The sequence below is a fragment of the Podarcis gaigeae genome (assembly GCF_964106915.1).
Source record: "Podarcis gaigeae genome assembly, chromosome: 5".
Lineage (NCBI taxonomy): Eukaryota > Metazoa > Chordata > Lepidosauria > Squamata > Lacertidae > Podarcis > Podarcis gaigeae.
Genome location: NC_139681.1, coordinates 90,683,625 through 90,708,557, shown reverse-complemented (window position 1 = coordinate 90,708,557; position 24,933 = coordinate 90,683,625). Strand labels below are relative to the sequence as shown.

At 42.5% G+C, this 24,933-nt stretch overlaps 1 protein-coding gene across 7 annotated transcripts in view; it reads left to right on the top strand.

Moving 5' to 3' along the window:
- The window catches only part of PEX5L (peroxisomal biogenesis factor 5 like), a 177,951-nt gene that overhangs the window by 108,671 nt on the left and 44,347 nt on the right, over positions 1-24,933 (top strand). For 3 of the 7 annotated variants that reach the window (XM_083739537.1, XM_083739534.1, XM_083739538.1), the window contains 2 exons: positions 12,660-12,764; positions 24,572-24,683. In XM_083739537.1, the coding sequence (XP_083595663.1) occupies positions 12,660-12,764; positions 24,572-24,683 (217 nt within the window). Of the gene's footprint in view, positions 1-8,599; positions 8,659-12,659; positions 12,765-24,571; positions 24,684-24,933 lie in introns of those variants that run through there. The other 4 variants (XM_083739539.1, XM_083739536.1, XM_083739535.1 and 1 more) reach the window with 3 other exon arrangements.

Here is a 24,933-nt window from a genome sequence, read left to right as displayed (position 1 = left end):
ACTGGACTACAGTTCCCACCATCCCTTTCCACTGACCATACCAGATGGGGCTGATGGGAATTAGAGTCCAACAACATCTGGAGGGCTGAAAGCTGTCTACTTTGAGGGATTTGAGAACCTTATTTGTAAGACATCACTTTGTAAGAAAACAAGGCTTTGGCCATCCACAGTTTTGCATATAAGAGTGATTCAGCTGCTCAGCTTGTTTCCTTTAACCTAAGTGCTCCTTGCATTCTACTAATATTAAGTTAATTCAAAAGCAAATTCCAGTTTGACCATGTTCACATTTTTCTCATGCTTGCCTTATATTAACATTAAAGCACTCAAGACTGAGTAACATGAATATTTATGAGAATGCAAATCTTTAAAGTCAACTACTTGAATATTCATGTTCACCAAAAGCAAATTTGAGATCACACAATAGATGACAGAATATATGCCCCACCAAGTTATTGGACAGAAATGCCACCCGCATAGCTTACAAAATTAACTTGTGAAGTATTTGCAACTAAATTATTTTCAATTAAACTCTTTACATTTTTCTTTCTGTATGCACATGAAATTATTTCAAGGAAATGTAACATTTTTCAATTATTTTCCCCCTCAGTCACGTCAGGCAGTGCTTTTTTTCTTTAAAAAATGTTTAGGGTTTCTCTCATTTCGACTCAAGAAAACCACCATTTTATAGTTCAAATCGGGAAAAATAAATACAGTAAATGGACAAAAGTACCAAGATTCACAAAATATTTAGGGGTATGTGTACCACTGCATCCCCCCCTCCCAGAAAAAAACCCCACTGATGTCAGGCATACTAAAGATGTTAGATTGTGGAATTTAGTTCTAAAGATTGAGACCTGTTATTAGGCCAACCTAGGTAGCCATAGAACAGCAGTTTCTCCAAGGGAACCACGTTTGTCACAGTTGTTGACGAGACAACATTGCTCATTCTGAGCCGCAATGTGACTGAGATTCCCATTTAAGCTGTGGCTCAGTGGTAGGGCACATGCTTTGTCCCAGGTTGATTCCCTGCATCTCCAAGAACAGCTGGTAGATACCACTGTCTGAAATTCTGGAGAGCTGCTGTCAGCTTCTGAGCTAGCTGAGCCAATGGCCCACACTTCCTGTGTTAGGTGTCGCAGGCAGATACATGCATGCATTGGGGGTGAGTGCGTAGAAATATCTGAAACGTTGAAATTGAAAGGCAATTCTCTGCTTGCATTGGAACACCATGTGCGCATCTGCACAGGCAAGGAGCCATTTCATTTACCTTCTGAGTTGTAGCCTGGTGCAGAATTTTCAGCTGTTGAAGGACCCTTTTAATGTTTTAGATATGGAGATACGTCCTCTGGTTTAACTGCAGATTTATTAGGAAGGTGCAAAAGCGAATTTCTCTTAAGATCTAGCCACAGGTCAATCAGTCATTTTATCTGTATGCTGCCTTTCCAAAGTTCAAACCAAGCTCTATAGGGTTGGTGTATTTCAAAAAGTCAAAACCCAGACACAAAGTTGTTGCGGGGGGGGGGGGGGGGGAATAACACTTATGATGTGAGCTACAATACACCTGGGTTTTCCTGGACATTTCTGCCTGTTTTAGGAAATTCTGCCCAGATGCCATTTATGATGGACGAATCCTGGCAATGCCCAGGAAATTATGGGTGTATGGCAACCCTACATAACTACAAACATTAAAAAAGTAAAGGCAAAGGGACCCCTGACCATTAGCTCCAGTCATGGCTGACTCTCGGGTTGCAGCGCTCATCTCGCTTTATTGGCCGAGGGAGCTGGTGTAGAGCTTCCGGGTCATGTGGCCAGCATGACTATGCCACTTCTGGCGAACCAGAGCAGCGCACGGAAACGCCGTTTACCTTCCCGCCGGAGCGGTACCTATTTATCTACTTGCACTTTGACGTGCTTTCGAACTGCTAGGTGGGGAGGAGCAGCAACCGAGCAACGGGAGCTCACCCCGTGGCAGGGATTCGTACCGGCGACCTTCTGATCAGCAAGTTCTAGGCTCTGTGGTTTAACCCACAGTGCCACCAGCGTCCCAACTACAAACATTACATAACAAAAATACTTATAAAGGAACCATAGGTGGAATCCTAAGTGTGGTCATGGAATATCGCCTGTAGCAAAGGTTCCCTTTTCATCTAAGAGCATGCAGTGCAGTCGGGTGAGACAAAGGGAAAAACAGACCCAGCAGATGTGGAAACTATGAGCGGTGAGAGGAAAGTAGTGAGGTTTTTTAAAGGCTTCACAACTTGGCCAAGGTGCTTCACATCAGACCTCTTCTTTGCAAGCAGTGTGTTCCTAAAGGTTCTGAAAGTGTGCAACAGAAAGTAAGTTCAGGTGCTTGAGTACTATAGGGCAGATTTTGTATATACATTTTTCCTCATTTTCTGTGATTGGAGTTCCTGAGTGATGAATTGCTTTTGCTCAGCGAGGAGAGCACTCTCAGATTGCCTCGTAACATCACATTAATATTCTGTGGCAGTAGCTTAATTAAATCCTCATTAAGCAGTACCATATTTCTTGCAAGTTCTGCAGCTTGGGCTGAAATTAATTGTGAGCTGTTATACAGAGGCACCAGCTGCTAGAAAAACGGAGTTCCCCGCACCCACCCAGTTGAATCCTGCAGGAATGTTTTTGATCAGGGTTGAGCAGAGGGTAAGCAAAGGTCCACTGGGCAGTTTCAGGTGAGCTGCCTAGTTTTGACTCCCTGTATTTTTGCAAAGAACGCTGAACCAGACAGACCTGAATGTCTCTTTGTAGCACATATGTGTTCTTAAGCAAATAATGCCTTTTGGGGAGTACTTAGCACAAATTAATTACATTTTTGTTATAGCAGCTGAGAAATCCTGACCATGTCCCCTTGCTTTGTAAATCTAAAATATACCAGCGGACCACGAGGATTCTATTATCGTCATCGTCATCACTGGCCATGCAAAAAATAAAACCAGCCCACCCCCAATTCACATGGTTTGCAAATATCAGGTTTTTAAAAGTCTCTTCTGCCTGGCCCACAACAAAGTGTTCTGCCAGTGTTCATAACAAAGCAATTATAACTAATAGAAGTGCCAACATATTTCAGAATTACTGGTTTAATCTAACTGTCTCATTAAGTCTCTGGCTCAAGGCCGCTTCACTCACAACATCCTTTCTATATGAGTAGAGTGGGATAACACTGTGACTATTATGATGGCGGTATGACAATTAGTGCATGGTGTCTAAAGGCTTGGTGCCATGCTAAGCCCTTCTGGAGATGAGATGATGCTTGAGCTAAGCCATAGTTCGAGAGCCAGTGTGGTGTAGTGGTTAAGAGCAGTGGATTCGTAATCTGGTGAACCGGGTTCGTGTCTCCGCTCCTCCACATGCAGCTGCTGGGTGACCTTGGGCTAGTCACACTTCTCTGTAGTCTCTCAGCCTCACTCACCTCACAGAGTGTTTGTGGGATTACCATAATAAAAGACAAAAGTGGAAAGGACCTAACAGAGGCAGAAGACATCAAGAAGAGGTGGCAAGAATACACAGAGGAATTATACCAGAAAGATATGGATGTCTCGTACGCCCCAGATAGTGTGGTTGCTGACCTTGAGCCAGACATACTGGTGAGTGAAGTCAAATGGGCCTTAGAAAGCATTGCTAATAACAAGGCCAGTGGAAGTGATGGTATTCCAGCTGAGCTATTTAAAATTTTAAACGATGATGCTGTTAAGGTGCTACACTCAATATGCCAGCAAATTTGGAAATTTTGAAAAATTTGGCAGTGAGAGATTTTACTTTCTTGGGCTCCATGATCACTGCAGATGGTGATAGCAGTCACGAAATTAAAAGACGCCTTGGGAGAAAGGCGATGGCAAACCTAGACAGCATATTAAAAAGCAGAGACATCACCTTGCCATCAAAGGTCCATATAGTTAAAGCCATGGTTTTCCCAGTAGTAATGTATGGAAGTGAGAGCTGAACCATAAAGAAGGCTGATCACCGAAGAATTGATGCTTTTGAATTATGGTGCTGGAGGAGACTCTTGAGAGTCCCATGGACTGCAAGAAGATCAAACGCATCCATTCTTAAGGAAATTAGCCCTGGGTGCTCACTGGAAGGACAGATCGTGAAGCTGAGGCTCCAATACTTTGGCCACCTCATGAGAAGAGAAGACTCCCTGGAAAAGACCCTGATGTTGAGAAAGATGGAGGGCACAAGGAGAAGGGGACGACAGAGGACGAGATGGTTGGACAGTGTTCTTGAAGCGACAAACATGAGTCTGACCAAGCTGCGGGAGGCAGTGGAAGACAGGGGTGCCTGGCGTGCTCTGGTCCATGGGGTCACGAAGAGTCGGACACGACTAAACAACTAAACCACAAAGCGGGATATCAAATCCAAACTCTTCTTCTTCTTAGTGTGTCACATTAACCCGGGCTCATGATTTAGCTCTCTCCAGAGTCCAGACTCATCACAAGCTGTAATCAAGGTGTGTCTTGTGGTTTGTCCAGGACAGCTAAGCCATGAGCCCAGGTTCAGACAACACACATAGTCAAACTGTGACTTAGCTCATGGTATAACTGCAGATCAGCCAGGCAGGAGCAAAGTGGGTACAATGTCCTTTTCTGGGGACTGTACACTTGTGCATTCATTCATCCTAAACTATGGTTTGGCTTAGTGTGACATACAAATAAGGATGGAAAAGAAATTTCAGGGCTGGATCTACACTGATCTGTAAAAATGCTGTAAAAAAGTAATACGCAATTTCCCATTGACAATGGGTTGCTGCTCTACAGTGTCACATTTTATAACACATTTTTTAATGTTATAACCAACCAGTGTAGATTCACCCCAGTTTTAAAGATGAACTTTAAATTTATCCAGCTAAGCAATGTGTACATAAATGCATATAAATATATATAGTAAAAGAAAAGCATACAAAAATGTATTATTTTATGGGAAATTGCTTTGCAAAATTGTGTATACTTAGCAAAATTAGGTACAAAAAACATGTTAGAAGGCAAGTAGCTTTGCACTTTTTATGCAAAGTAGATTGAGGTGCAATATGATTACATCCATACAGTGTTCCCTACTTAAGTAGCTTATTCACATTTCTCATTATCTGTACCTATAACCATAATAATAATAAGCTGTAAAGGAGACAAACTAAAATTAGAATGAAATCGGTAACAGTTTTTTATAAAAACCAACAGATATATGTGTCATTTGGGTGGTTCTTAACTCTGGTGAAAAAGAAAGATGTTTCTAATCATTAAATTATGACCTGGTTATATATTGGGCCCCAGTGAAACTACTGGAAAATCTAGTCTTTCTTCAATCAGATAAACAGGAAGATGAAAAATAATAGCAAGAATAAGATAAAAGAGAAATAAGAAGTGATGAGAAATAAGCAGGATGAGGTTGGGGTTGAACAAGGAGTCTGATTCACAGGACACAGCAGTTGCTGTTTGGCTTTAATCAAAACACTCTAAAAGCTTATCCCAACACCCCTGTAGTGTTGTTTGGAATAATAAATATTTCGTGAAGAGAATTCCGTGGCAAGTGGTTTAATACCACATCATGCATGTTACTTCATTTCTTTTACAGATTTATAATCTACTTCATGCCCTAAGCCATCTAATCAGTGCAAAAAACCCCAAACCTAACTAATTAACTAACTAACTAACTAACACAATTTCTACAAGTATATACAATTAATATTCCATATAATGACTCGATCACACTTCAGGGAAAGACTTTTTGAACAAAAATGTCTGTTAAAATATTGAATATTGAAAGTTCAGTCCTTCTGGCTAGCTTTCAGCTGAAGTGTAGCTTATAAATAAACCCAGATGCCCAGTATCCTGATTATGGAACTGCATGTTTCAGGGCATCCTTTACATTTGTGCCACATTGGGCATTACCATTTTTGCTAGAACCACAAGTCATTTCCTGGCATCAGCTTATAAATCCAACATTGGTATGCTGTGATGTTTCTTGGGCTTTTCCAACATTACGATTTGACCCTCCTTGCGAACCCGACTGAATGAAAACTGGAACACTGGAAAAGGCTGTTAAATTGTATTTTCTGAAAGTAGAGTTTACCCTGTCCCACTTCCCTGTAAAAGAACCCTTGCCCAATCCTTTGAGCATTACATTGTGTGTTATGCATGCTGATCTTAAAATCTGCACACCGCAGACCAAATTTGTATTTCTCAAGCTCATCCACCAAGTCCTCCGAGGTGCTGCATTTATGAAAAAACCAATCCCCTTGTTTCTCTAAGCAATGATGAGCTATTCATTATCAGAAACTGGCAAGTGTAAAATTAGTCATTTCAGAACAAAACAGGTAAAAGGTACAGGAAGCCAACCTTAATGGAAAATATTTAGCACTAGAGAGCATTTGAAGCAAAAAAATAAAATACAGCTAACTCCATTCTTCCATGATTATTGATACGGGCATCATTAGTTTTTAACAGCAGCATCAAACAGATGATCAGTTGCGTTACATTTTCCAAACATTCCTGTACTAATCCTTTATTTTTGGTGATGGTCCTAGAAAGACTGGCTCAGTTCACACATAATAGTTAAAACATGGGCCATGACTTGAGTCTTGCACAATCTTGATTTCTTTCCTCACTTTCTGACTTGCGCAAACCATGGTTTACCATTGCATCCAATTAAAGCCTGTGTGGCCACGGTTCCTTTACACAAATACAGCCTATGGGCATTCATCAGACATGCTTCCAACATGTGAACATGATGGGGGTGGCAGTGGCTTGGGATGTAACAGTTAAGGCAGGGCAAGTGCATGCAACCCTGCTCTCTCTCCTTGAGATGTTAAAAGACTGAGTAGGGCTACTGTTTCACATGCTACAAATCCAGTTTTGCAAACAAGGACACATCTGGCAGAGATCCTAAGCTAACCCTGGCTCTCTGACATGTGTTGCCTTCACTCATCATGTGTTTAGTGGTACATGAAAATATCTGAAGGGTACACCTTTAGAAAAGGGGGGAATGTGAAGCATGCTCAAGGTTGGAATTATATGCATAGTTTGCTAAACCTCATTGATTTCAATAGGATATAAGCACCCTGACTGCAATGGGTTGCAGCCCAGTTCTTTGAAGAACTGAGGCCCGAGTTTCTCTGTGCATCATATGTGATTTGAATCAAAAAAGTAAAGATGTTGCATTTGGTTGCTGAGCCTTTGATGCAAGATTTGTAGAAGATGGGGATTTCAGTGTTTGTTTCAAAAGATTAATCATGCAAGGCTTCCTAAGTCTCAGGCTGCCCATAAATGAAGCTCTTGAAGACTGCGAAGAAACACTCATGCTCAAACATGCTGTGCCGTGTGCTCTCTTCCCCATTAGTGTCTAATCTTTGGAGCATCTAATTGTTGGAAGTCTAGAGATACTATAAAAACGTAAGAGTCCTGCCAAAGGCCTGTCTGTCCCATTGATCTGTCTCCAAAAGTGTCCATTCAGATGCCTCTGAGAGCCAGTGTGGTGTAGTGGTTAAGAGCGGTAGTCTCGTAATCTGGGGAACCGGGTTCGCGTCTCCGCTCCTCCACATGCAGCTGCTGGGTGACCTTGGGCCAGTCACACTTCTCTGAAGTCTCTCAGCCCCACTCACCTCACAGAGTTTTTGTTGTGGGGGAGGAAGGGAACGGAGAATGTTAGCTGCTTTGAGACTCCTTAAAGGGAGTGAAAGGCAGGATATCGAATCCAAACTCTTCTTCTTTTTCTTCTGCCTCCTGGAAACTGAAAAGCACAGTCCACCTTTTGCCATTTAATTTTGTTGGGTCACCCAACAGAATTTCTATCTGTTAACTTTCTTCATTATTCTTCATTGTTATAATCTGACAGATTTCTATAATTCTTTTCATTAGGCTGAAAGGCTGACTGGGGCTGATGGGAATTGTAGTCCATAATACTGAGAGGGCACCAGCTTGGAGAAGGCTGATTCCCCAATTGGAAGGTGCTTCCGCTACTCTTTTTCTGCATATTTCCCAGTGCTTTAATACCCCTGATCTCCTCTATAAACATCCGCTTAACTACTCTTCCTGTCCATCTGTAAAACCAGTATCACAATAACTGAAATTGGAAGAGTAGACCTTGCAAGAGGACAGTGGCTCGTTTGAAATTTCTTTGTGTTATCCTGACTTATAGGGCTGATTCATTCAGTCCACTATTCCTGTTTTAGCAGCTACGAAATGGACTCACAGCTGTTCCTAAGTGTCTAGAGAGACAACAGTCGTAGCACAGAGCTTCTTTTCCAGCTACTCTCCCCTGTGTACTAGTAAACCTGCTATAAGGGTTTGTGGATGGCTGCAAGTTCATCATCATAATTTATTATGGTCAAAGACCAGCTCAAAAAGCTCAACTGGGACAGCTTTCACAAGGGCTAAAAAGGGCTGCAAGTTCTCTTCCCCCACCTCACCCCCCCACCCAAAGCAAAGCCCCCTTGTGACCAAAGTAAAGGGGGGGGTCTTATGTCTTAAGATTGAGATAGCAGTGGAAGGTTTTGTAGTGTTCCGATCGCAACCATCCAATGGACTGATTATTTAAGAACCTGATATCAGGCACTAACATGGGTATCATAACTCTTTTCAGGCAGTAGGTGAGACCTTGAAGAAAAAGTGGCTCTGGCTTCAGAAATGTGAGCTGACCTTTGCCTTGGTGGGTTTTTTCCTCCTGTGCAAGAAGTAAAAGGCACTGCATGTTTTGTTTTTACTTTCTCCAATGCATCCTTCCTAGCTGACAGAACTTGCTTCATCCCAACATTCAGCACGAAAGGACTAACTTTGCCAAAGTCGCATGATATTTACCGCTAGCCCCACATATCATGTAAGAGGATGCTGTCACACATTGATTGACTGAATCACAAATGGAATCGTGCATACTTGGCCAGAAACCTTTTGTTATGCTTAGCAACTAGAATGTGCTTCTCATCAGATTAAAAACACCACTATAATGCATTTTCTTTCCAGTTCTTTGGATATCAGTGGAGTGTAAAGGAACCAGCATGCTTATTAAATTGCCCGATATTTGGTATGAGCATGTCCTGTAGGGTAACCACACAAGCACTGAATGAATATGCTGAAATTTTTGCTTTGGTCGTAGATGTTTCCAGAAATCACATCTCTATAGGTGCATTTTACAAATAAGAGAAATAACATGTCTTATTTTGCTCTCTGTGGATTGAAAGAGTCCTGCATTGTAACCTAATAGGTAGATGCCAACAATGAAGTTTTAGATACAACAGGCCCCAATATCATTTTTTTAAAGCCCTCAATTAAGTTTGGTTCCCCTTCCCCAGTAATAACTGTTTCACTTGGAGAGAAAAAAAGCCAACTGAAAAGATGAAATACTGGAAAATAAAAGTCTAAACTCTGCTCATCTGAAATCTGGTTATGCGGGTTTTATGTATAAAAATGTATATTACCCTCCCCCCCCCCCACAAAGGAGAGTTGTTTTTCCACCATGCTTTCCCAATACAGTGGTACCTCCGTTTATGAACTTAATTCGTTCCGGAGGTCCGCTCTTGCACCGAAAGCATTCTTAAACCGAGGCGCGCTTTCCCTAATGAGGCCTCCCGCTGCCAGTGCCCTTCCACCATTCACCTTCTGTTCATCTTCCGAACCAAAGTTTGCTAGCCAGAATGCCTACTTCCGGTTTTGCGTAGTTCGTTTCCCGAATCGTTCGTTAACAGGACTGTTCTTAGACTGAGGTACCACTGTACATTGTCCAATCCAGGTCTCCAGCCTTTGATTATGAACATCACTACCGGCTCCCATCTGCATTCTTTCCGCCAGGTTCCTTGCATTGGGGGGGTGGACCAAGGAGGTTGTAATATCCCCACATACTTACCCCCATGAGGCCCTTCCCACTCATTCTATCCTTTCACTAGCTGAGCCACAAAGAGACACAAAGCTGTGCAGCCATCTTGATGTCCAGTTCTGATGTATCATTAACTTTTCCACGCCTCTAGAATGAACAGTGTGTGTGTAGTGTTCTGCCTTTCCACATCTACACGGTTTAGGTTTCTGATCAGAAGGGCTGTTTTGACATGTTCCGTTACCGCACCAATCTTAACCCTGAAGCCATTTAAAAACAACTGTGTTTAAAATACAGTGGTACCTCTAGTTACAAACTGAATTCGTTCCAGAGGTCCGTTCTTAACCTGAAACTGTTCTTAAGTAGAGGCGTGCTTTCGCTAATGGGGCCTCTTGCTGCTGTTGCGCACGATTTCCATTCTCATCCTGGGGCAAAGTTCTCAACTCGAGGTAACTCTTCCAGGCTAGTGGAGTTTGTAACCTGAAGCGTTTGTAAGCTGAGGCATTTGTAACTCGAGGTACCACTGTGCTCTCTTTTTTTCCTGGTAATGTGAAAGGCAAACATAGAAGGTGCTTTAAAAGGTGGGAGGGGATGCAGGAAGCCCATCTGAGCAGAAGAGGGGAGAGGTCAAAGTGCAAGTCAATGCAAAATTTGACTACATGCATCAGGCAAGCTACAAAACAAGAGTTCACACCAAGGAACCCATTTTTATTCAATCTGTTTAATTTGCCGTCACCTAAGATCACACTGGCGAGATCCAATGCAACTTTGAAACCTTGGATGATAGCCCAGAATGCCTTGAGCTGGAAGAGATATACCTTAATGCAGAGGATGACTCAGCCATGGTAGGAGGTGCTTGAAGAAGCCATTTTGTCCATCACACAGTTCCCCCAGAGGACCAGGCTGAGGTGGAGCCAGTCTTGGCACTGATGTGATTCTATGAAAAGTATATTTTTTTTCAGGAGAACATCAAATTATATCATCAAATTATTCGGGGATGGGGGGTTGGTTAATATATGCTAAACTGGCAGGTTCTCAGTGCTATAGATACACATTTTAAGGTACACACAAAAAAGGTTGGGTGTTTTTTTCCAGAATGCTATATCAGAACTGACTCAAAACTGACAATACTGCTTTTTAAAGAGATGCTTCATTGCTCAGATGCTTCTCTGTGAATGTGTATGAATGGCATTATGAATGGCATTATGTCAACTGCTTGGCAGGGGGTTGGACTCGATGGCCCTTGAGCGTTTAAAGAGAAATTATACATCTTTTGAAAGAAGTGCTTTGTATGTTTTTCAATTGACATTCATGGTGTGAATGGATTCAGTCTCCACTTGCATTGGGGTGTTAAAACCAATGGGAGTTACTTCTGAGAATTTAGGATCTCCTCTTGACCAATGCACTCTTCTGCATCTGACAGTAATTTTAAAATTCTATTTATTTTATAATAACTTTTTTCTTCTAAGGCGGCTTGTGTTGTGTTGTGCTGTGACTTGCTCTGTTACTGAAAGGAGAACTCGTTCAATTTTCTAGGGAGAAGATTTTCCTCAAAGAAATAGGATTTTATTTCAAAGAGGTTTCTTGAAATTCTGTTTGGATACCACTAGTTTTTGCATCAACTGTTAACTACAACTAAACGCTTCTTTTTAAGAATTCAACGTTCAGAAGCAACAGGCAGCTTCTGCCTCAGTGTGAATGTTCAGCTCCTGTGCCATTCACTTAATAATTACAGTAATTGCATGATAGCCTGGCTGTTTGAAGTTTTTGTCACATGGTGACTTCCCGTGAGATTAATGTTTTGTCTTTGAAGAACAGCAGCTATCAGTGGGGTAAAGTAGATACCAGATGAGATTTTATGAGCATGTAACTGCATTGTTACAGACTGTTTGCATTCACCCCAAAACTACCAACAATGAATGAGGTCGGCTTGATGTCGTTTGCAAATGAAAGCTAGAAAAACTGTTTATGCCACTTGCTTTAACATCTCTTATAATTAATACCACACATGATGCTCAATTCTATGGCTTTAACTTCAATAAGGCAAGGCCCAGTCATTCAGTTGGTAATAATACAGTTTTTCAGACTGTTCAAAGAGCTTAATGTGAACTTCACAAGAACCTGTAAGGTTGAATAATAAAATAAGTTGCTTCAAATTGTTTCTAATGTGGTAACTGGCCCTGGGACCTTAGGGTGAAGGGCAGATAATAAATAAATTAATGATCAACTAATAATAATGTTATTTCCATATTACGGTTATTGAGTAAGTTCATGGCTGAAGCGAGATTCGAACTGGAGGCTTGCTGATTTGTAGCCTAGTCTGATACCTGTCCTGCACTAGGTAGGCCAGCAATTCATTCTGGGAAACAAAACACTGTACAATTGACATCCCAGCCAGATGGGTGGGGTATAAATAATAAATTATTATTATTATAAATTATTATATCCCAAAGCTGAATGTCACTACCTGGCTATATATCAATATACCCGACATAATACACTGGATTTCTGTGGGGACCTGAGGAAAAACCACAGATCCCATGGCTAATGCTGATATGATCTTGAACGACTGTTATGAAGTAAGAGTGTAGCATTGGGCATCATATATCTATTCGTTATCACTATTAAGTACTTTATACTTGTTTTAATTGCAAAATTCAGTTTTGTTTACAGTGACCGAAAATTGCTTTTTCTCTACTTGACACCTTAGTTTAATTTTGGGGATGGTGTTGTTTTTAGGGGATCAGTACTAATGATAACCATAATAATAAGCTATTTCTGTATCTGTAACAGGTTGCTAAGTTTTCTCCTGACACGAGTCATTGTTGATTTCACTGTTATAGGGGAAAGGCTCTAGGGCGGCAGATAAGGCTGTTGCCATGGTGATGAAGGAGATACCGAGGGAGGAGCCTGCTGAGGAAAAGCCCCTCCTTACTATGAAATCACAGGTGGGCAGAATGGTAGGATTCCGAGGAGGAAGCTGACATATGTTGATTTTCATGGAGACCAACAATGAGCCGAGAATGATTTCTGTTCTTGGAGTCAAATGTTTCATAAGATTGAAAAACAGGGGTTGGGAGAGATATTTATGTAAGGCCACTTTCCACCCCAAATTACATTGGGGGCGTATTGGGGGGGGAGCCATTGTTTTTCAATAGTTAGTACTTCGGCTGATGCATTTTTATCTTTAGCTAATCGACTTCAGCTTGGTCTTTTAGAAAACCCAAAATGCATAATACGTAAAATACAGAAAGAGAGAGTGAAAGAAATCACTTTGTGTTTCCTGATCTTGTGTATTAGGGCTTGGGGCTTAAAAACCAAAAACGACAGAGGAGTTGAGGAAAATGATTTACAGAACCACAGTGTACATATGTCAGTTACCAGTAGAGTGTCTAAAACCAATTGAAACTGTCAACTGTGATTCATGCTGTCCATACTTGCATAACAGAGTATATATAAATGCACATTCACAGCAAAAGGTACGGTATGTTGATAAAACTTTATGTAACATCTTCTCCATAGAGGTGTGTGTCATTTTGCAAAATATGTTTTAGTGCCTGCAAAACACTGGACCTCCCTCATTTCCATTTGAATCCCTTCTCATGTAACGAGTAAAAGTCAATATGCAGACCCATAGTTTGAAATGATTGCTGTGAAAGCGTAGAGAAATTTTAATGGGTTCTTCTGTAAACAACAACAACACACCCAATCAAATGAAAACCTGTTTTGTTGAAACTGTGTGCCTTTGGTCTAGCTGTTGCCAACATATGAGATTCTGGCTTCATTCAGATGCAATATAACGAATGAGCTTTGGGCTTGTCAGCTCTGTTCTCTCCTCCTTTGGCACAACTGCGAGCAAGAGACTGAAACTTTCTCTTCTCTTTTTATCTAATCGCAGTTTATTGTTACATCTGAACCCAGACAGTATTTAATCTTAAGTGCTGATTGCTGATGCAAGCCAGCTTCAAGCAACCATGGTTGTTTTAATAAACCAAAGTTAAGATGAACTGCAATTTAAAGTTTGGGCATAAGCTCATGTACATAACATTCAACCATAGTTTAGCATTACATCCAAACCAGGAATAGTGTAAATTACACTATTAAACATGAATTGGATAAAATGGCAATAACCATCCGTTTTGATCTAAGCTGTGATGCTTGTCACGTGAGCTTATGGAGGCACTCTGTACTCTGTCACTCAATTTAGTTGGCAACTAAATTTAGAATAGGGACGTGGGTGGCGCTGTGGGTTAAACCACAGAGCCTAGGACTTGCTGATCAGAAGGTCGGCGGTTCGAATCCCAGTGACAGGGTGAGCTCCCGTTGCTTAGTCCCTGCTCCTGCCAACCTAGCAGTTTGAAAGCACGTTAAATTGCAAGTAGATAAATAGGTACCGCTCTGGCGGGAAGGTAAACGGCATTTCTGTGGGCTGCTCTGGTTCACCAGAAGCGGCTTAGTCATGCTGGCCACATGACCTGGCTCCCTCGGCCAATAAAGTGAGATGAGCGCCACAACCCCAGCGTTGGTCACGACTGGACTTAATGGTCAGGGGTCCCTTTACCTTTCCCTAAATTTAGAATATGCATGCCTGCTTGGTGATAGTTATCTTCCAGTGATATTTATCTTACTATATATTACATAGGAGCATAAGTAAAATACATTCTAAATTGAATGCCAGATCAGAGCATATGTGTAAAATAAAAGTAATGATTTTAAGCATACTAGCCACAAGTGAGCAGGATGGTCGATAGCCCCTGATAATCAATAGTTTAAAATTTTATCTGGATTAAAATTCCAAAGTCATTTCCTCATTTCCACAGTCCCACTATTCTCTAAATACTGGATGGTTTATTTGACAAATCTAGGATAATTACAAAAGGTCAGCCCAAAAGTCCCCCCTGGGTTGTCCAGATTATATGTTCATGATCCATAACAACTGCCAACGTTATCCTATACCTAAAAATCACTTTCTCTCGATTGCTCTTACAGATTTGCAATGCTGCATTATATATACAGAAACTCAAAATGTCCCGTGTTTAGATTGCATTACGCAGGGCGGTTTTCCTACATGGATTACGCTGAATGGTGTGAAGATTGTGGCAGTCTGGGCACATGCCTTGGGAATCCATTGCCCACTGAGATTGCCCAACATATATATACATGTGGCAAGAGACACATGAACAGTCTTCTTACATGGATGTACCCATGTAGAAAAAACATCCTGTGAAACATCTCTACGCTGGGACATGACTGGGTGATGGAATAGGATGCTCTCCTTTCTTACATCCTATTTGGATTTTACATAAATCAGCTTATGAATCGTACCTGTTGAGACACCTGATTCATAATGTGTTTTGTGCCCCATTTGTATTGGTTGTATGTAACAGTTTACCATAAATCATTTGTGATACACTCCTTCAAAGTAAAATGTTGTATATGTTAGTCTGTGTACACTTTTCTCTCACTGTGTACCAGTTGACTTCATCCTTGTTACACACCAGTTGGCTACACAAAGCCAAGAGAAGGCAAAACCAAGTGGATGAGTGAGTATTTTCAATCATTGTCTCCACATTGCGTGTGCCCACTTTTGCAGTAGGGTCATGCTGCTTTTCTCCCTTGCATACCTGTTATATAAATGTCTTGCTGTTTTATGATGCCTTTGTCCTTTGCCTTCCCATGTGCACCTTTTGTTCAGAACATTTGTCTGGTATAATGTAATGCCACAGGGAAAACTGCAAGACCTGGACCCAATTTATGCATTCCTTTTGCAGCAAGGAACCCACACAAATAATGCTTTCCTGTGGCTGGACTCCCGTTTTGCACTGGGGATGTGTATAAGCATTGAACCAATGGCTTGTTTTGATAATGTGACTATTTCCTGTGCCAGCTTGCCTCCTTTGGAGTTGTTGTTGTTGACTTCGGAAGTCACCAAACAATCCAAATGACTAAAACGATTCACAGGAAAGCTGTTTTTCAATAGTTCCCATGCCACAGTGGTATTATCAGGAATGAACCTGTGGCCCTCTAGATGTTGTTAGACTCCAGCATACCTCTCTCTCAGCTATGGAATGGGTTTTCTTTCAACCAAATCTGGAGGGCCACAGATTACCCAACCCTGGTGTAAATTGAGGCTTGGAATTATAGAACTGTAAGAATGACTAGTAAGTCCCAACTATCTGCCGAAGGCAGGATCATCTGCCAAGTTCTTTAGTGTGTTTATTTTTATTTCTGCATAAAATGAGGCCAATAAAGGTTCGTTTGCCTGGATGGCAGAATCTTAACACTGAGAACATAGTACGCAACAGGATTTCAAATATATATTTCCACCCGTTGCCGAATGGATGCCGACATATTTTCTAAGTAAGATCAGCTCATAAATATCAGGTATTTTGTAGTAGGGTATGCCCAATTGGGTGAGGGAGTGAAATACCTTCTGTCAATTTATCAAGAACGTCCTTGTTTTGGAAACTATGTAATACTTAAAAGTGTCACTTGTACTATATGATACAGCAGCTGCATAATGGACAAAAATAAACAATAGTTTGTACAGGGAATGGTTGTAGGGGAAACTACAACCCTGGCTGAATATACACTGTATGCAGTAAACTATCACCACTGACTTAAAAAGTGGTGTACAAACAAATCTATTTCTAGCCTGTAGCTGCCATGTTGTTTCTTGTGGAATACTGTGTTTTGATACATTTTCCTCCAAACCAGCTTCGATCCAAATTGAGGAAAAGGATGGCCTACTTGTGTTTCAAGCCGGTAATGTGTATTGCAGCCCCCCGTGGATCTGCTTAAACTGCCAAATGTTATGTTGGTTATTTCATTTATTTATTTATTTAAGGAAGGTCTTTCCTACTCTTCAGGTAAAACCTCTCTGAGTAGCTAAAATAAGGAAGGACTAAAACCATGGTAAAATGTGTTTTGAAAGACCCAACAGGAATGACAGAAAGCCAGGCGATTATGTTATATTAGAACTCGACGTCTGGGTCAATAAATAGGCCTGAGCATCAGAGACAGCATCAGGCAAGACTCCTAAAGGGGAGCATTGAAGAGTCCATATTCCAGAGGAATGTGGCGCAACTGTGCAATGGGCTGCAGCCATCAGCACTGGCCAAAGACATTTTGCTGCCTGAGATGGAATAGCAAATGCACACACAAACACACACACACACATACAACCCCACCTCAAGGTGAGTAGTACTCAATCCTGGCCAAGCTATCTTGTACCCTGAGACAGGAAGTCTCACAAGCCCTTCTATAATACTATAATAACCGTATTTTTCGCCCCATAGGATGCACCGGCCCATAGGACACACCTAGTTTTTTTTGGGGGGGGGGGAAATAAAGAAGAAAAAAATTATTTCCCCCCAGGTGCGGGGCTGGGGTGGGGGAAGCCCGAAGCTTAGGGCGTGCTGAGCTCAGTGCGCCCCAAGCTTCTGGGTGCTGGCAAGCTCTCCGCTTGCCATGGGAGAGCTGTGTCTCCCACGGCTAGCGGACAGCTTCCTGAAGCCTGAAGAGCGAGAGGGGTTGGTGCGCACCGACCCCCTTCGCTCTCCAGGCTTCAGCGAAAGCCTGCATTCGCCCCATAGGACACACACACATTTCCCCTTCATTTTTGGAGGGGAAAAAGTGCGTCCTATAGGGCGAAAAATACGGTATATTACATTAAAAATTACGGTAACCATTTGCCCTTTCATGACACCTAAAAGTACCGTAGCTGCTTAAAGCAGTTGCTTCCTTCTGCCTAATGGTAGAGATGACCTTGCTCTGCGTTTTGATCCTTGTTCCTCGTACGCCTAAGGAAACCAGATTTGTAAAATAGCTTGAAAAATCATCTCTGGGCAACTGCCAGTAGGCTTTATTTGTCTCTAAGAACTCTTAAGCCATAACATTTAACAGATAATCAGACAGTTTGTAAGTTAATGTTTTATTGCCTCTTTTACTTATTTTTCACGTATAATTTCTGCCAGACTATCCACATGAGAATAATTTAAAAAATAAAAAATAAAAACCGCCTTGAAGAAACAGATCTCAGAAATTGGCTGTCTGCCTATAAGTTGAGTTGCCTTCCCTTCATATAAATGAAACAGATTTTTCTATTAGCTGGTTTTTATCGTAAGTAAGCATGAAAGGATGAGAGTCAAAGAACTTCAGTTTAACTTTTTATTTTATGTATACACACATACACACACATATGGAAGGAAAACCACTGAGCTGCATTTTAATATGAGGCTGTGTATTATTTGTACTTATTAAAAATAATAATGTAAAAGCAGAACTGCTGGATCAAAATAAAGGCCCATCTAGTCCAGCCTTCTGTTCTCACCAAGGCCAACCAGATGCTCACATGAAGTCTACAAGCAGTGTGTGACCCTAATAGCAATTTCAATTGCAGTTCCTAGCACACTGCCTCCGATATTGAAGGGAGCAGACAGACATTATGGAAGATAAAACTTAGTAAAGGTAAAGGGACCCCTGACCATTAAGTCCAGTCGTGACCGACTCTGGGGTTGCGGCGCTCATCTCGCTTTATTGGCCGAGGGAGCCGGCGTACAGCTTCCGGGTCATGTGGCCAGCATGACTAAGCCGCTTCTGACAAACCAGAGCAACACACGGGAACGCCGTTTACCTTCCTGCGGGAGTGGTACCTATTTATCTACTTGCACTTGACGTCCTTTTGAACTGCTAGGTTGGCAGGAGCAGGAACCGAGCAACGGGAGCTCACCCCGTCACAGGGATTCGAACCGCTGACCTTCTAATCGGCAAGTCCTAGGCTCTGTGGTTTAACCCACAACGCCACCTGCGTTGCCTTTTAAAACCACCCATCCTGTGGTAGCAAATTCCATACCTCAAGTATGCACTGTATGAGATAGTACTTCCTGAATCTTCCAACATTAGGCTTCGTTGGACGGCTGTGGGTTCACGTATTATGAGAGGAGGAGGAAAACGTCTCTCTGCCTTCTTTCTCCATCCCTTGCTAGGAGTGGCTGTGGGTTCTCCCCAGCACCGGTGGTGAAGTTGACACTGTTATTTATCAATTTATATACCACTTTATGCCAAAATAGGCTTCTAAGCGGTTTACAAGTATAAAAACCAGTTGCACCAACTTGAAAATACAAGCACCCATAATTAATATGCACAAGAAAACAACCCCATTTAAACAATAAGAGGCTCAGGTCAAGAGATCAAAGGAATGCTAAAAACATTTTTGTTTTAGACGAGCCTACCTGGAAATTTTGAATGTGTATTTTAAATTGTTGTTTTTAACTGCTTTTACTGATAATTCTGTGGTTTTATTCTCTTTATAGACTGCTTTGAGGTTTTCTTTACAATCAAGCAGTGTATAAATTTTATGAAATAATAAATGATTTCCAGTACAGTGAATTGGGGCAGGAGGGTGTAGGGAACGGGAAGCCCATTAGATGTTTGGCTTCCGAAAAAAGGTTCACAAATCGGAACACTCACTTCTGGGTTTGCGGCGTTCAGGAGCCGATTTGTTCGGGAGTCAAGCCATTTGAGTACCAAGATACCACTGTACCTTTGTTCCTTTTATGCTTAACCCAAGCTGCAGATTGCAAGCGATGAAACTTGAACTGCTCATCAATTAAATAAATAAATCCCCAACTACAAATCCATTCATTCAACATAAACAAAATAAAGGGGTGGAGCAAAACCTCACAGAATAATTCTCTTTATTAATTGACCATTTACAACTTAAGGGAGGCTCACCTACCTTATCTTTAGGCACCAGCGGTTTTTTGTTGCTGTTTTTTAAATCTTTTCCACCAGGCTTTCCTTTTCTCAGTAGGTGGGATGTTTTAGTCCTGCCTTTTAAAAAAATACGAACGTATTTTACATGTTATTAGTTTTATGCCGGTTTTTAATGTATATTTTATTTATTTATTTGTTGCCGTAAACCACTTTGAGCTACTTTTGTTTTTGGATTTTTTAAAGTTACCAATGACTTTAATTACTAATAATGAATCATAATAATGACATCAGCGTTCGTGTTCATAATGGAAAGTTTTTGACATCAGGGCATTTTAAGCTTAGAAAAGGACGCAAGATACTTTCGCAAGATGGCCTCCGTGACCTTGTGTGGGTCACGTGACTCGTGTGGGAACACAAAGAGGAAGATGTGCATCCCAGTTTGGGGAATCAAGGTGTTGGAGGGCATGCCATAGCATAGTTGCACTGCTGCCTAGCTAAACCACACAATATTCTGGTAAAGTCTATGTACAAATTCTAAAAAATGCAGCTGTACTGGTCTGCTGTAAGAAAAATGGGAGTGAATAGTTGACATCTGTTCCACTGGCCTGCAAAGTTGAGGGGATCAAAACACTCTGAGGGGGCTTCAGGAGATGGAAGCACATCCTTGTCAGGGGCTGGGCCGTTGAGGAGGACTGGTAGAGACTGCCTCCCCAGGAGCCTTTCAGAGAGGAGGAAGGGGCAGAGAGTATAGACCTACAAGCATGGTTTGAGACAGGGCAGGTAAGGTAAAGACTGCTGGATGGTTACGTCCAGTCAAAGGCAACTATGGGATTGTGGCACTCATCTCGCTTTCAGGCCAAGGGAGCTGGTGTTTGTCCACAGACAGCTTTCCGAGTCATGTGGCCAGCATGACTAAACTGCTTCTGGCACAACAGAACACTGTGATGGAAACCAGAGCACACAGAAATGTTGTTTACCTTCCTACCACACTGGTACCTATTTATCTACTTGCACTGGCGTGCTTTCAAACTGCTAGGTTGGCAGGAGAAGGGACAGAGCGACGGGAGCTCACCCTGTCATGGGTATTCGAACTGCCGACCTCCTGATCGGCAAGTCCAAAAGGTTCAGTGGTTTAGACCACAATGCCGCCCGCATCCCTTGAGACAGGGCACATGCTAGAAGAAGATAGGAGTTGGGAAATAACGGGTGGCGGAGAGCAGGAACAAAGTAGCATTGGACAGAGACAGCCTGTGCAGCAGCTAAATGACTGGCTGTCTCTGGAGAGTCTACCAGAGCCCCCACCTTCTCCCAAACCCGATGTTTGATGTGAATAGCTGAAAAGAGAGCGCAAGGGAAGTTTGCCCGTAGCAGCCACCATAAGCAGCAGGAGGAGTCCCATTGATAGGGAAGTAACATTGGTTCTGAGTAGGTGCATTTCTCGGGCTTCTTTGAGTTCCTGAAAGAACCAAAAAGCTTGCTCTTTCTCTGCCTCTCTGATTTCCTGGGCAATTAGCCAGCAGCCATTGACAAGCACACTGACAATCCTTCACATTTTGATCAGGGATTGGTAATTTTGAAAAACCCGGGCCAAAGCTGTCACTTCCCCAGCCTCCAGCCTTCTCTCCTTCATTTCATGGTAGACCGTGCCCACTTAGGCTGGTGGGGCAGAGTCAACAGCAGGCAGAGGCAACTCATGCTAGTTTTGCCCCCATTCTCCTCTCTGCTGGATTCCACAAATGGCAGCACTGAGACTGAAGCAGGAGGAAGCCAACAGCCAGTGGGCTGGGATGTAAGTAAGATGGTGGGCAGTGGGAGGCCTAGCTGAGCTTGGCGGGGCAGTGCCCCATTTGCTGTGATGAACCAGCCTCACAGCTCCCATCCAAAGCAAAGATTGGCCTGCTTGAAGGCGCATTGCAGGGTCTGAATGGACTGGTCCCACCTTGGCCAAGGTGGATAGGATTTCCGGCAAAACTAGTTGGTGATTGAAGGCCTGCCTCAAGCAACTCATTTGGGAAGTTCATATCTGTTGCAATTCATCCCCTTCCTCCAACCAGTGCAGGTTAAAGGCTCAAGATATGAGCAATGAATCGTGTTACATTTGTACACAGCCCAGGGTTGTGTTGACATTGTTGCTCAAGCTGACTTCCATATTGCCCTCTGCACTGGTATCCCTCAGGAAACTCTCTTCTCTATCTTTACCCAAGCCATTTCCCACCTTTCATTTCCTCTTAAAGGTAAAGGTAAAGGGACCCCTGACCATTAGGTCCAGTCGTGACCGACTCTGGGGTTGCGGCACTCATATCGCTTTATTGGCTGAGGGAGACAGCGTACCGCTTCTGGGTCATGTGGCCAGCATGACTAAGCCGCTTCTGGTGAACCAGAGCAGTGCATGGATACACTGTTTACCTTCCCTCCGGAGCGGTACCTATTTATCTACTTGCACTTTGACATGCTTTAAAACTGCTAGGTTGGCAGGAGCAGGGACCGAGCAACGGGAGCTCACCCCGTTGCGGGGATTCAAACTGCCGACCTTCTGATCAGCAAGTCCTAGGCTCTGTGGTTTAACTCACAGTGCCACCCACATCCCTTTCATTTCCTCTTACCCAGTGCTATTTTTCTAGAAAAAGAGGTGCCAGAACTCCCTTGTTCTCTTATAATGGCAATGGCGACCACCTGAGACATGCCAGAACTGAGTTGCAGTGAGTTCAGGCTGGGAAAAAAGTCCTGCTCTTACCCTTGATTTATGCAGCCCATAGAGTTGTCTCTCTAGCATTCTTTATTCTTTATTTTATTTTTGAAATGGCAAAATTCCGTTAAAGTTGCGGATGAAGCTGCTGTCACTCCATCAGCACATCTGTTTATTTTTAAAAATGCTTTACAAACAACAACAGGGAGCTGACCTCATACCCATCACCTGGTGGCAAACAGTATCATGGTACAACAAATTTCTTCTAAGATGACCTTTCAAAATAATATATTATCTGGTTATGTTCACTCATGAGATGAAGCAGTTATCTTAATTCAATAGCCTCAGCATAGTGCCACAAAATGATTTATTTTAGCCACTTAATGAGTCGAATAATAGATTGAAAAGTAGGACAGCTAATCAATGAAAACTCGGAAGCAGGTTGAGGGTTCTCAGTAAACTGTGTGTTCCACATCAGGGGGTCTGATGTGGGCATGTAGTTTCATAGGCATAAGGAATGCCACAATTATTTCAGTACAATTACATGCGGAGAGCATTTATTGGCCCTGAAGTGAGCAATACAGCCACCATTTGTCCTTCCAAATTTCCACATGTGCACTGGAGCTGATGGTTTAGCACACTGATGTGCAATCCAGAGCCTGATGGGTGTGCAGGTCACCCATTGATGGTAACAGGAGGGAGAGATTGATGTATCCTTTTTCTTCCCATCTACGACAGCAAATCTCCACAGGGCATTCACAACCTGTATACATAAAGGATTGCAATTATCACAGACAAGTGGGGACTGCGAGAAAATGTTGCAGTGCAGAAAGCTACTGTTTGGGATTCCAGGCAGGATCTTTCCCCATGGCACCCTAATTTCCTGTATCCCACACACCCCAACGGCACACAGAGTTGCTTGGTCAGTCCACTGTGGATTGTTTTTGAGGCTCTCACCCCCAGTCCCACCCCTGTAAGAACAAAACCCCAGTGGTCCTCTTGCAGCTCTTTAGGTCTTCCCAAGCCTAGTGGCTTGTGTGAGGATGGTGCCCTTGTCCCTCAGTAAGGATCCACACTCAAAGAATGAGTTTGGCATTTGGCTATAGCAAGCTTTGCCAACCTTCAAGATTTACAGTCTGTGGCCCCGTATGTCTGCCATTGCTGTTGAAGGACTGGAGTGTCCTAGTCAAGCAGTCCTTGAAAACCCTGAAAGGGGGTTTCTGAGATCTGCTGAGCTGTGTTCACACTGTACATTTAAAGCGCATTACTTCCTCAAAAGAAGGAGTTTGCCCCTTGCAGTACTAAAATTCCCAGCATCCTTAATAAGCTACAGTGCCCAGCATTCTTTTGGGGAAGCCATGGGCTTTAAATGTAAGGCGTGTATGCCGTCTTCAACATATGGATTGCATCCCCAACTCTTTGCTTGGTTATGCTGCTAGGAGTCCCTGGTTTGCTCTCCACCCAGCAGTTAGTCAGGTTTGACCCTACTTTATATCTACTGGTGTTTTGCTGCCCTTTAGCTCATCTCAAATGTCCTCAAAGTCCAAATTGGAAGCTTGCTTTTTGTTTAATTAGGCAATTGTACAGCTAAATTGGATGAAGGGGAAGCCACAAGCACATCTCTGCCCCCATGGTCACATCCACACCATACAGGATGCTGAGAGTTGTTGGAAAACGTATCAGAATTACAACTCCCAGCACCCTTTAAAAACTATAGTTCCCATTGTCTTTTCTTCTTCTTTTTACAGGGGGAGCCATAACTGTTGAAATGGCATAAAGTTTTTTAAATGTATGGTGTTGATGCGACTCATATCTTCTCTTGCATTTCTAGCCTGAGTTGGGATGACTTCCTGAAGTTTCTTGCTTAATCTAGAGCAGCGTTCCCCAAGTTGGTGCCTTGCAGATGTTGCTGTTGGACAAACAACTCTAACCTGGTGCCCCCCATTGGCCATATTAGCTGAGGCTGATGGGAGTTGCGGTCCAACAACATCAGTTGAAGGAAGGTCAATTCAGACACAAGGGCATGTTACAACACTGACTAATTACCAGGTGGAAAATAACAAATACAAAAATGTATCTGCCAGCTACTGAAGTGCCACACAAAATCTGGGTTAATTTGATCATGAATTGTGTAAAACACTTCTTTCGAATTCTGAATATAATGCTGAAATCTAAAGTTGAGTGTCGTAGGTACTGCTTAATGGTGTCTCTCTTTTTTATTTGCTGCCTCACACCCAATTGCTATATATCCATTTTGTTTTGTGCTTTCGAAAGACTTATTATGCATAGTTCAGCCATTTGAGAGACTCACACACAAAACACACACATCCACTTTTGCTTTTCTGTCACTAGCTGGTGAATGAGCAACAAGAAAGCAGACCCCTCCTGAGCCCCTCCATCGATGACTTTCTTTGCGAAACCAAATCAGAAGCCATTGCAAGGCCTGTGACGTCCAATACAGCAGGTAACTGAAAGTTCTACTACTGTTGGTCATGTTCAAAGCAATTCTTGGATGTTGTCTGGCATTTAGCTGTTCCCCTACTCCACCACCCTTCAAAAGCTCATGAAGTGGAGAGTTATGAGTGTTCAGCATAATCCTAATAGAAAGGGATGCAAACACACACACACACACACACACACACACACACACAACTGAAGGCTTAATTCAAGGAAGGGCAAACTGTTGTTGTTAGCAGAGCCACTTGCAGGCAGAG